Source organism: Phaseolus vulgaris, chromosome 9 (genome assembly GCF_000499845.2).
Source record: "Phaseolus vulgaris cultivar G19833 chromosome 9, P. vulgaris v2.0, whole genome shotgun sequence".
In the NCBI taxonomy this organism is placed as follows: Eukaryota; Viridiplantae; Streptophyta; class Magnoliopsida; order Fabales; family Fabaceae; genus Phaseolus; species Phaseolus vulgaris.
Window position 1 is genome coordinate 15,354,990 of NC_023751.2, and position 12,778 is coordinate 15,367,767.

Genomic DNA, 12,778 nt, shown 5'->3' on the forward strand with positions numbered 1-12,778 from the left:
TTTTTTTTTTCTAAATAAGTTGTCAGTAATTAAGTTTTAACCCTAAATTTATTTTTTCTTGTAGAGGTAATTGGGTTTCTTATGCTAGAATTCGTCAATAAAAAAATTTGGAAATTTTAATTCTTTAATTCATATAGCTTTAACATACAAAGGATTCACTTTTACATTGTATTTGCTTGTAAACTAAGCAAAAGAAACTCACATTATACTTATTTAGATATGTTGATTTTAGTAGGTATGCAAGGAAACTAAGATGTGAGTGTGTGGTTAGCTTTCCATCTCCTAAAGATGAGTAAAATGAAAAGAAAATTAAGTGCAATTTCTAGTGAGTTTATACTTAACTTATTTTACAAGATTAGTTAATAAGATATAAATTGCACTCTGTTTAATCTAAATTTTTTTATTTAATGTGTGATTTTCAATCACTTTAAAAAATGAATTTTTCAAGAATAAAATTAAATATTTATAAATGGTATAAGGAGTGTTCAACGTTATAAACTTTAAATGAATCTAATATAATTTTGATAAGTAAATTTATATATAATTCAACCTTACAACACTAGTTTGTAAGATGATGGATATGTCTCTTTATATATCATAATCTAACCTTATTCCTAATCAATATATCATTTAGAAAAACGCTTATATTTTTACTTATATATGTTTTTCAATAAAAAGAAAATAGACAAATTGAATTACTAATATCTAATTTTACATACACACTCAAGTCAATTAAAGCAACTTAATTTTCAATTTCACATATTTCTTTTTTTTTTTTTTTACTCTTATCAAATCCAAACAAAATATTTATGTTGTATAAAGAAAATGATTAATATATACACCCATTTCTTTCTATAATTTAGCACAAAACAATTAAACTCTTATAAGAATCTTTAATTAACTTATACATAAAATTTAGTATATGATATGATTAGTTTTCCAATTTGATTCCTTTATTCAACAAACATGAAAAAAAACAAACTTATGTAAACTTTTAAAAAAACAGCCTCAAAGAAAAGGTTCAATTTTAGTATTTTTAGTAAAACTTCAAATGTTGCTCACTAATAATTAATTATAATAATAATAATAATAATAAATAATAATAATATTAATAATAATAACATTAATGTTAATATTTATAATAATAACATTAATGTTAATATTTATAATAATAACATTAATGTTATTATTATTATTGATAATAATAATAATATTATTAATATTAATATAAAAATTATTATTATCATTAATATTAATATTTATAATATTATTAATATTAATATTAATATTATTATATTATTATTATTAATATTCGTATTCACATTTAATAATATTATTATTGATAATATTATTTTAATCATATTATTAATAGTAATAACAATATTATCAATAATAATGATCATAAAATAATAATAATAATAATAAATATTAATAATCATTTAATAAGAATAATTATTATTATTATATTATAAAAAAAAATTGTTTGATGTAATGATTATATATTATATGTTTATTTATAAGAGTTGGATTTGATTTCAGAACAAATCCTTCGTGACACTAAACTGTATTATAAGCATTGAGTTATTTTTTTTTTTTAATATATTAAAACAGAAGAGCAGTTTTTTATTTATTTAATTTATGAAATATATCTTCAATTTTCACATTGTTGCTTTTTAACTTAAATTTTTGAGATTTTATCATATCTTTTTCTCTTTTCACTTTTATTATTCACTTTATCTATCATTTTCCTTTGATCCAATAACATGACTTTCATTCTCTCTCATGTCTCTACAAATACACATTAATATATATTTCTTTGTGTTTTCGCTAATTGTTAATAATGAAAATATATATATATATATATATATATGAAAACTTATTAATAATATAAGAATGATACAAATATAAAAAAAACATGTTTTATTTTTATTTATTTTTATTTTCTTATTTATTATAAAATGGAATAGAGACAAACAAAAATGAAAAAAAAAATAAACTTAAGACAAAAGATATGACAATAAATATCTCTTTTGTTTGTTCTTAAAATTAAAACAAATAATTTGAAATACTAGATTTAAATAATCAATAATTAAATACTAGAATCATAACAAAATAAAAGTTATTTAACTTTATTTTTTATATGTTTATCTTGTTTTTATATAATTTTGTTGCATATAAAAAAAATGTTTAGTGATCTTCTTTATTTTTTATTTTATTTTTAGAATTGTGTGTTGATTTTTTGAGGGAAGCCGGCCTTAACTAATATTCTTAAGTTGATAAAAAAATTATATAATTTAAAGATATAAAAATATTTAAAATAGAGAATTATTCTTGTGTTATAATTAGTCTACTACGCGTGTGTTCATAATAGTTATTGAGTATGATTTCAATTTTAAGTACTCAACCGCTGTTGGTAGTGGAAAATTTTTGGCTCTCCCTCTTAAATTTATGATTAAAAATTATATGGAAATTCTTTATTTATTTTTTAGCATCGAGATTAACACTTATTAATGTGACATTTTAATTTAATAAAAACACAGAATAAAATAATAATTTCAATATATTTATAAGAATCACATCAAATATTATAGGTTTTAAGTTGAAATGATGTGACTAATATATTTTTAAAGTATAAAAAAAAGAATAGTGTTTTTTTAAGTATTTTAGTAATACTCAAAGTGTCTGAGAAAGAAGGAAAGAAAGAGTAGAGCATAACATGGAGGACGAATCCTCAGACTCAAGCACCTTCCAGAAAATTCTAGATCTTCTCTACGCCGCAGGCTTCCTCCACACGACAGACTCCGATGCGCCACCGTCTGAAAAAGTCATCGCTGGCCTCTCTCGGTGCATCGCCGCCATAACGCAAGTATCTCTTTCTCCCTTCTTTCAATCAATTCGGTTGAGATTTTCTCTGCACTCAATTCCCCTAACTCGCCTTGCAGAGACCATGGGAAAACACTCGACATCGAGGAATCTTTAGAATTAGTTGGATGCCCGCACCCTCTTCATCTCTCTCACGTCAAAGATCTCGATGCCGACGCTCTTTTTCCTGTAATTCAGTGGCTTATGTCACACCTTCCGCAAAATCAAGAACACCGTGCCAGCGAGGTATTGGACTGTTGCTAACAGTGATCGAAAGTTTTGGTTCTGATAAAAGTGAAAAAGATTGATGATGTGCCTGTTTTCTGAAATAATGAAAGGAAATAAGTTTTCAACTATTTTTTATTATTTAGGGCATGTTTGTTTCTGTTTTTCAAAACTGTTTTTAGAAGTAATATATTGTTTAGGAAATATGAGGTGACAAAACTTATAATGTCATCTAGAGCGTGCTTGAATGGGACAGGGGTTTTGAGAGCATTTCGTCTTAAAAAAATTCTATATTTTTAGTAGAAGAGCTCTCTAAACCATTTGTCGCTTGTATCCATCCTAGACCTTGTGTGTGTAGAATTGAACTCGATATTTTCTTCACTTTATTTTCCAAAATTAGTTTTTTGAATTTTTTTAATTAGAAAATAGAAATAGATGTTGCAACCTTTTCCCAAATATGCTTTGTGTTTATTATTTGTTTAATGCAGTGCTGATTTTTCGTATAGGTTTCTCATGCTGAAAATATCATTGAAGAGCATGAGTGTAGAACTTCGATTGAGGCATTGGGTGGCAACTTAGATGAACTGGTTGGTGAGATGGATAAGATGTTAGATATGAAACTGGCTCCTTTCTTTTTTATAACATGCCCCATCCTCCCCCTTTCTGATCTTCTTTGATTATTAGTTTTGTACTTCTCCTGCTAATTGTTAACAGAAAATGGGCAACCGTTCCTTTGTAGTTCTAATTTTGCTATCTTTAGCAGCATTTGCATCTATGTTCTGTAAAAATTTATTTGGCTTTGCTATTGAACGGGCTTCTTCTTATTTTTGGCCTAAAGAATCAGCAGAAGATGAACGTTGTGAAGCAATTAACTACTCTACAAGACAGAATCAGTAATGAGGGTGCTGATTCTGCAGCACAGAAGTTGATTTCTTTAATGACATCTTTGAAGGTGAATTATTTCTTTCAATTTATGTAATATTCAAATTTTCAAACCTGCCGGCTGGTGCAGGATATTTAACTAATTTTTAATTAACAATTGCTCTAAAAATGATATTAAGTGGTGGTAATGCCATTCACTGTTGGTTCAGGATCTTGATAAGCAGGAAAATTACTTTCGGTTCAATCGCAATTCTAAACACTCAGAACTTCAAGCTGATATTAGTGAACTAGAGAGGCAAATTACAAATTACAGTGATAACAAGAATCTATCTGATGGACTGCATAATTCTTTCAGTGAATTAGTTGAAAAAGTCGATTTGATGAAAAAGGTAAACCAGTTTTAACAAGCGGATTTGTTTCCTACTCCTTTTATTCTAATCTCTTGACAGTTGATGATTTTGAATTGTTGTTGTGGTTGCCCTGCAATTACTGAAATTATGGAACATTTGGGCTGATGTGGTTTGATGAAAAAAATTCCCAAAATGCAATAATGCAGCTGCAATTGCATCTGGAAACTGCTATTTAAAACTTTAAGCTTTCCTTTACTAGTTCTTGACCATTGCTTATTTCATTGTTTCAAATTTCAATTACTATAAACCCATGCCTTTTCCGTTTTTGTTAGCAACTTGCTGCTAGATTGAGGAATATTGTAGCAGTAAGACGTCAGATTGATGACCTACCTTGCCAATCAGAAGTAATCCAGTACGTTTGTTTCTTTCACCTTTCATTTGTACATAGTTTACATCATACTCCTTGAAACTCTTTGTCATTGAATTTGAATATGGTTTTACCTAGTTCTAATTTAAGTACAATTAAACTAATCTAGGATATTTTCTTTCAAATTCATCTGCATACATCTTTCAATGCTCTTCTTTGAAACTCTTTGAACACATACACTACTTTATTTGAATTTTGTGCAGTTTGAACTCATCTTCAACTCAAGGTAGGAAAAAATACGAACTCAATATAATCATTTTTTACATTTAAATTTATTTCTTTCCACAATTTTTGTTTCCTAAACATTTGGGGAGGGTTTGATTTGATTTCTAGATAGGGTGAGACTGACAAGGCTTAAATTGGATAGGTTGATAGAAAGATACTATGTCCTTGTTTAATCTTCAAATCCATTCTTATTGGGTAGGAAGTTTAATCAATTAATTTACTTGAGCCTACTAGCCTCTAAGATATACTAATTCGTGCGAGAGTTATGCCCCTGCTACTAATGCATCATTTTATTGGATGAAGTAGAATGTGCAGTATGAAAAAAATCTATAAAAAAACACTAGATTTTGACCATTGTGCAATGAAGAGAGGAAACGAATGTCATGCATATATGACAGGATCAATAATATGTGCAACCTGCTTGTAGTCTTATATATATTATTTACAAGATATTTCTTCATTTGTGTATGCAGGTACGAATGTCGGCTCTCCGAACTGTATGCACAAATCCAGGTTCATGAATTGTTTTGATGAAATAGAGTTTATTATTATGAAAGATAAAAGTTAAGTTAGCAGGAGTGTACTAGTTTTTATATCTTATCTGATCATAGTTATCCTATTGCTAGTTCTAACTTCTAATTGATATGCATGTCCTTGGTTTTGCCTATGTACAGGGAAAACATCGACAAACTCATAAATACTATGCTACCTACAATGCTCTCTTGGAAATAAAAGAATTGATGTTAAAGGAAACATCTTTGTTGAATTCGATCATTTCTCAGGTATTCATTGGAGAAGTGGAAGCATGCTCTGAAATTTTCTCTTGCACTTGGTTTGGTGTTGAAGAGACCACAGTTTAGACAGATTAAGGGTAACCACAATCAAGGCAGCTTTCTAACACTACACATGCAATTGCTCGAAAAAAAAAAAAAGATTTTTCAAAACTAAAGTAGAGTTCATAATTACTAACCACAACTCATTGTTTAAACATACAACCACCATAAAAAGATTATATAATTAAGAAAAGAAAGGACCAGAGCATAGGGAGTTCAAAGAACATATCATTAACAAAAAGTACTGGGAGGGCCTCTGAGTGAAGACTGTGTTAGTGGTAATTACAAATTTTGCTGCTGCATGTATTTAGCATATTTTGGATTTGGAAGTACTTAAAATTAGTATTACTGTCTATCATGAATTAACTATAACAGCAACTATATGAAAAGTTAAGTTGTTGGATAAACACTCATGAATTATTACATCTCTTTACACTGTGTTTAAGGGTCCTTTTGGCTTGAAGCGTGATAATTGCCTTGTGAATAGGGGTGGCAAGTTGAGTTCTTGATCTCTTGGTAACGGAGACTCTTATTCTCCGTTAGGGACCGAAGGTTTTCAATCACATGCCGAAGCACAGTTTTGTCAGGCTGTGACTATGGCCTTCTCTGCTATTGTGTTGTACCTTTCTGTCGCAACTGGAGCAGTGCAATTCACATTCACTGCATTAATGGGTGCAGTGCAACTTAGTTAATGGTTGAAAATCCCTGTTTGCTCCCATGCCCCTCCAATACTGCATTGTTCAGTTTATATCGGTGACGATATCTTAATATTACTTCCCTTCTTTGGGGTTTTAGCTTGAAACCCTTTATAAAACAAATTTTCACCATTGTTTTTGTAATTCATTGCCTGCTGTTCTCTGGTGCTGTCCCTGGCCTTTTCTGATGTTTGCCAGCACCTTCCTGGTGTTGCGGTCCTTCCTCTGTTCTCTGGCACCATCTCCACCGTTGTATTCTGTGGTTGCTATTCAGTTCACTCTCTTACTGTTCCTTGTTCTCTCTCACACATTGTTCTACACTTTCATTTCGTTCCAGGGAATGCTCTCTCAGGTCTTTCACGATTCCATCTATGCTCTCCATTACTAGCATATATGAATGTATATAATTTTGAGTAATTTTTCAATATATATATATATATATATATATATATATATGTAGCAGTTTTTGGATTGCCACTCATCACTGTTTTCTGGGATTATAACCAACTGCCCTGAATGACTAATATTTTAAGCTATTAGAAAGGCACAGATGATTTTATCACCTCTTTCCCTATGTCAATATGGTTCTACAGAATATTGTGTTCTGAGGTTTTTCTTGACCTCTAAGTCTTTTAGAGCGGTGAAAAGAACTCATAGGTGCCTTCCATGCCCTGTTCTGACTTTGATGAGAAGAAACCCAATTTAATTGGATTCGACAGGGTCCAGGTTTTCTTCAATACATAAATGGTAGGGGCTATTTTTTGGAAGGTAGTAACCCACCACGAACCTGGTTTGAGAGTGTGTTTTTGTCTAACTATATGCTTTAGGTCACAATTTTCTTACTTTCTAATGTTCTTAATATTTGTTTATATGTATTATTTGATCCAAAATGTGCTTGATATATAATTTATTTAAAGAAAACTATGGGATTATTCAAAAAAAGGTGGGGGGGTATCAATTCTTTATCCACTGGGTGCTTGCCGCCATCACACCCTGTTGCGATCCAATGAGATAAAAACTGTTTGGCCTAATGTTTCATTTTTTGTAAGGGAAAATGTGTATTTCTTTTTTATGTTATCTAATCAGTTTTAGCTGTTGTTGTGTTTCTTTTTCACTTGGTTGCAGTTTCAAGAGGCCTTTAGTAGCACCGATGGGCGTATAAAACTAGTTCATTCCATGGAAGGAATTGTCAAGGGAAGTCAACAGGTAATGCTATTTTCTAGCTTTCACAGGTGATAAATTTGGAAGAGTTAACTGCAGCTCTTTAGGTCTCGTGTTGATTTTAACTAAATAACTCTAAGAACATTGAACAATATTGATCAGTGATAAATTGTTTGTATGAGCCGACGCATGTTTTCTTTTTCTCCGTTAGAAATTTTGTCATTAAATTATATAAAGAACACAAGGCACAAGTAACATTAAAAACGCCAGCAGAAGCTTTTTTGAGCAAACATTGAGGCTTTCTATTTTCCTAAAATAGAAGGTATGTACATATTTTGGCGAAATCACAATAAAACACTTTTGATATATTTAATTACTAGTTTTAAAATAGGCTTTTAATAACTGCTTACAGTACAGAATTAAAGCCACATTATTCTGCATTTACTAAATTGATTTGATTTTAATTATATCATTAATATAAGTATGATTTAGAGGATACATTTGTTGCACAATGTTCAGTTTCATGGTAATTTTGTAGAGAAAACCCCCACGTTTTATAAAAAAAATCCTCATATTTTCTGTTTCATGTGAATTTTTTTAGTCTTCCCTCTGTGTTTATATTTGTCCACTGAACGTGCTTTTTTTACGAGCTTTAACTGCTGCACTTATGTGCAGAAGCTTGAAAGGGTTCGTGTAGGACTTCAAGAAGAAGAGAGAATCCGCAATGATCTGAAGGGTAGGTATGCTGGAGCAATCGGTGAGCAGAAGCGCTGCTATTCGCTGTCGAAAGCTTTTCAGGTAAGCTTTTCTTTTCATCCGATGACACGACTTTTTGGTGATTTTTGTGTGTGCTAATCCTCCGTTCAATTGATTGTTGTGTGTATACGATAACAGAGCAGCATCAGTTAATTTAACGTGGGTATCAATTGCAATGTTAGAAACTCAAGTAGTTACGCATTACTCTCTCTTCTTCTCTCTCTCTCTCTCTCTCTCTCTCTCTATATATATATATATATGTATTCATTGTCTGCCTCTCTCTATATTTTTTTGTCTGTATTGAGTAACACAGGTTGAATAATCTTCTTTTCCTCGTTCACGTGTATTCTCTCTCACTCTGTCATGGTATCATTAGCCGTTTTTTGGCTCTATATAATGTCATCCTCTTCTGATTCTCTTTCGACTTTCTTTGTCCCCATGGCCACCATCACACCCCACCAGATTACCACACCTATCAACCTCAAAGATGATTTTTTTTGCTATGGAAACATCAAGTCTCGGCTACTCTCGACAATGGTCTCAATCTCCTTCATTCTCTTGAAGGAAAAAAAAATGTTCCACCTCAAAATGATGGCTACATTCAATATCATCGCCCAATTGATCGTTGCATGGCTTCTTGTTGACATGTCCACCACCGTACTCACCCAGGTTGTTGGTCTACATTCCCCCCATCAAATTTGGAGTCATCTTTGCAATGTCTACACCTCTCATGCGGGCACAAATAAAGAAACTCCGACTTCAACTCAAGAATTCGAAAAATGACAAGTCCATGAAATCCTACCTTGATATAAAGCGCATAGACGGTTTAGCCGTCGTTGCTCCGGTTTCTGTTGAAGATCTGCTTTGTTAGATGGTCTCTCAAAAAAATACGACCCTTCCATTGTTGTTATTACATCAAGAACTGAGCCCTATACATGGGAAGAACGATTTGAAAAACACAGAAGGAGATTGAGCAATAAAAGAAACATACATTCTGTTTTTTTCAAATTGAGGTTGACAAGTGTGGTAAACTGGTGGGGTGGGACGGTGGTCAAGGGTGGGAAAAAATCCAAATTACAAAATCCAATCCATAATTATCTAAATTCATATTAGTTTTAATCCATTTAAATGGATTTATCTCAAATCCAAATCCATATTTTTGGACTTTAAATCCAATCCATTTAATTGGATATGGATTAGATATAGTTGGATACATTTTTGGATTATCAAAATTGCATTTTGGGTTGGATTTTGACTTGACCCGATCCAAGTTTAGCCAAGACAATTCGGGCCTAGGTTGAGCAAAGTCGGCTCAAGTCCACGTCGAGTCAAGTCGTCCGGACCCAAGTCGAATCAAGTCGGTATGGGCAAAAGTTGAGCCAAGTTGTTCCGGGCCAAAGTCGAGTCGAGTCAACCCTAGGCCAATGTCTAGTGAAGCCGGTCCACCCCATGTCGAGCTCAGTCTTTCAGGTCCAATATCGAGTTGAGAAGGCCCGGGCCAATATCCGGACGATCGGGCCAAGGCTGATGTAAGGTCGAGCGGGCCCAGGCTGATGTCGAGTCGAGCATCTTCGGGCCGATGTCGAGCTGAGCGGGCCAAGGTCGATATTGAGTCGAACAGATATTGAGTTGGGGTCGGGGCCGATATCAAGCCGAGTTGGCCTAGGCCAATGTCTAGTCGAGCCGGTCCAGCCCCATGTCGAGCTGAGTCTTTCGGATTCGATATCGATTCAAGCAGGCCTGGGCTGCTATGCAGACGATCGGGCCAAGGCTGATGTCAAGTCAAGCGGGCCCAAGTCAATGTCGAGTCAAGCATGTCCGGGCTGATGTTGAGTCGAGCTGGCCAAGGATGATATTGAGTCGAGCAAGTCCAGGCCGATGTCGAGCAGATTGGGCTAGGGTCGATGTTGAGTCGTCTGGGCTCAAGTTGATGACGAGCCGAGCGAGCCCTACCAACGTCTAGCCCAACAGTCCCAGGCCCATGTCGAGTTGAGCGAGCCTAAGCCGATGTCGAGCCGAACAGTTCCGGGCCCATGTCGAGTCAAGCCCGTTGTCGAGTTGAGCAATCCTAGGTCAATGTTGAGCCGAGCAGGCTAGGCCGATGTCGAGCTGAGCGAGCCCATGTCGATGTTGAGTCGTTCGGGCCCAGGCTAATGTTGAGTCGAGCAGGCTCGGGCCGATGTCGAAGCGAGCAGGCCCGAGTTGATGTATAGTCGTTCTGGCCTGACCGTTGTCGAGTGGATCGGGGCGGGACTGATGTCGAGCCAAGCAGTGTCAGGCCCATGTCAAGCTGAGCAGTCCCGACCCGATGTCGAGTTGTTGGGCCGATGAGTCATCCGGGCCTGGGCGATGTTGAGTCGTACAAGGCCAGGGTGATGTCGATTCATTCGGGCCTTGGCCAATTTCTAGTCGTTCTAGCTCGGGCTGATGTCGAGTCATCTAGGCCCGGGATTTCAAGTGGTCCAGGTTAGGGCCGATGTTGAGCCGAGATGGCCCTAGTCAATGTCGAGACAAACAGTCCTGAGCCCATGTTGAGTTGGCCAGGTCGATGTCGAGCCGAACATTCCTGAGCCCATGTCAAGTCGAGCGGGCCTGGGCTAATGTTGAGCAATCTTAGGTCAATGTCGAGCAGAGCGGGCCCGGGCTGATGTCGAGTCGGTCGGGCCGAGCTAATGGTGAGTTGAGCAAGCCCAAGCTGAGCGGGCCCGGGGCGTTGTTGATTCGTTCGGGCCCAGACTAATGTTATCCCATATCGATGTTGAGCTGTGTAGGCCGGGCGATATCGAGCCAAGCGGGCACAGGTCCATGTTGAGTCAAGCAGGCTCAGGCTCATGTTGAGCTGAGCATACCCGAGCCCATGTTGAGTCGAGCGGGCCTAGGCTGATGTGAGCTGAGCAATCCTGGTCAATGTCAAGTTGAGCAATCCTAGATCGATGTTGAGTTGTGTAGGTCGGGCCGATGTCGAGTCGAGCAGGCTCGAGCCCATGTCGAGTTGAGCAGGCCTGGGTCGATGTCGAGTGGATCAGGTCGGGTTGTTGCTAAGTTGAGCTAGATCGGCCCAGGCCGATGTCAAGTCATTCGAGCTTGGGTCAATGTTGAGTGTATAAAGCCAAGGCAATGTCGATTCGTCCAGGCCCTGTTCGATTTTGAGTCATTCGGGCTCGGGCTGATGTAGAGTCTTCCAGGCTCTAGCCGATGTTGAGTTGAGCAATCCTAGGTCGACATCAAGTCGTCCGGACTTGGGTTGATGGTGAGTCGAGCAGGCTCGAGCCGATGTCGAGCCTAGTAGGCCTGAGGCGATGTTGAGTCGTTCAGTCCTTGGTCGGTTTCGAGTCGTTCGGGTCCGGGCCAATTCGAGTCAAGTTAGTTTGTGTCCGTATCAAAATAAATTTAATGTATTTGAGAAAGAAAATTTAATCTAATTAATAAAATAAATTTAATCTAGATTTAATTCATTTTAAATAAATTAAAAAAAAATCTAAATAAATTTGATCTAGTTAAAATGGATAATTTTTTAATCTATTTGCAAATTTTTTTATAATTTTAGTACAATACTTGATATTTAATTAAGAAAAAAAGTTAAAAAATGAAAACTACAATTATTTTAAAATGTATTTTTGCTCCAAAAAATGATAATAAATTTCATAAAAAAAAAAAATACTCTTATATGATAGTTTAGCAGCTGATTTAATTAAATACTAGCTAAAAGCTTAACAGCTTTCAATCAAAATTAAGTTGTATCGGTTCCAACCAAATTTTTAGTTTTTAGGTAATTTATAAAATATATTTAATATAACCATAACTTAGCAAAACAAAGATATGAAAAGAGTTTTCTTTAATGACCAGGCCCAATGTTCGAAGAAGGATAGTGAAAATTGGCCACAAGAGAAATGAGAAGTGCACAAAGCTAGGGTTGCAGTTCAAGCTCACAACATTTGTGTATTTCTACACGATGCATGACATGAGTTGCAGTGTTTCACATTTATTCATTCTTATTTGCAATAAACTAATGTATAAACATTTTATTTTTTATGGTAGTCATTTTTTTCTACTACATTTCTGTAATTCTGGACAATCCTAGTAAGATTAGAAGATTATCTTTTCTAAGGATTACATATTCCTTTTATTTCTATAATTTTTATATTAATACCTGATTTAATTTTAACAGAAACGTTGCATTTAGATGATGCGATATTAAATCTTTATCATTTATTCTAATTAAAATTCAGAGGTATTATACATTTACACACATAAGTTTTAATAACACAAATCATCACCCTATCTCTTAAATGTTGAGTATTATCTTTATTGTTTTCTGTCAATTCTTTCAAGTTTTATCTTGTTTAAAATCTAATACATTTA

The 12,778-nt window shown here is 34.5% G+C and overlaps 1 protein-coding gene across 4 annotated transcripts; it reads left to right on the forward strand.

The window, feature by feature from the left end:
* The first annotated feature begins 2,665 nt into the window (after positions 1-2,665).
* On the forward strand, positions 2,666-12,523 carry LOC137820869 (uncharacterized). Of its 4 annotated transcripts, none has more exons than XM_068625163.1 (11): positions 2,666-2,862; positions 2,943-3,108; positions 3,594-3,674; positions 3,926-4,039; positions 4,179-4,358; positions 4,652-4,731; positions 5,445-5,484; positions 5,646-5,753; positions 7,625-7,705; positions 8,336-8,458; positions 12,263-12,523. In XM_068625163.1, the coding sequence occupies exons 1-11, from the start codon at positions 2,717-2,719 to the stop codon at positions 12,308-12,310; spliced, it is 1,167 nt and encodes a 388-aa protein (XP_068481264.1). In that variant the 5' UTR covers positions 2,666-2,716; the 3' UTR covers positions 12,311-12,523. The 4 variants fall into 4 exon arrangements, 3 of the variants coding, with proteins under 3 accessions (XP_068481264.1, XP_068481265.1, XP_068481266.1); XM_068625164.1 differs by having other exon boundaries at positions 3,932-4,039; XR_011082710.1 differs by having other exon boundaries at positions 2,667-2,862; positions 5,646-5,842.
* Positions 12,524-12,778: the final 255 nt, after the last annotated feature.

Coding starts and splice junctions, on each gene's coding strand:
- LOC137820869 (XM_068625163.1), top strand. CDS start 2,717: ATGGAGGACGAATCCTCAGACTCAAGCACCTTCCAGAAAATTCTAGAT. Junction 5,485..5,645: donor AACTGTATGCACAAATCCAG/GTTCATGAATTG, acceptor GCCTATGTACAG/GGAAAACATCGACAAACTCA. Junction 8,459..12,262: donor CGCTGTCGAAAGCTTTTCAG/GTAAGCTTTTCT, acceptor TTTAATGACCAG/GCCCAATGTTCGAAGAAGGA.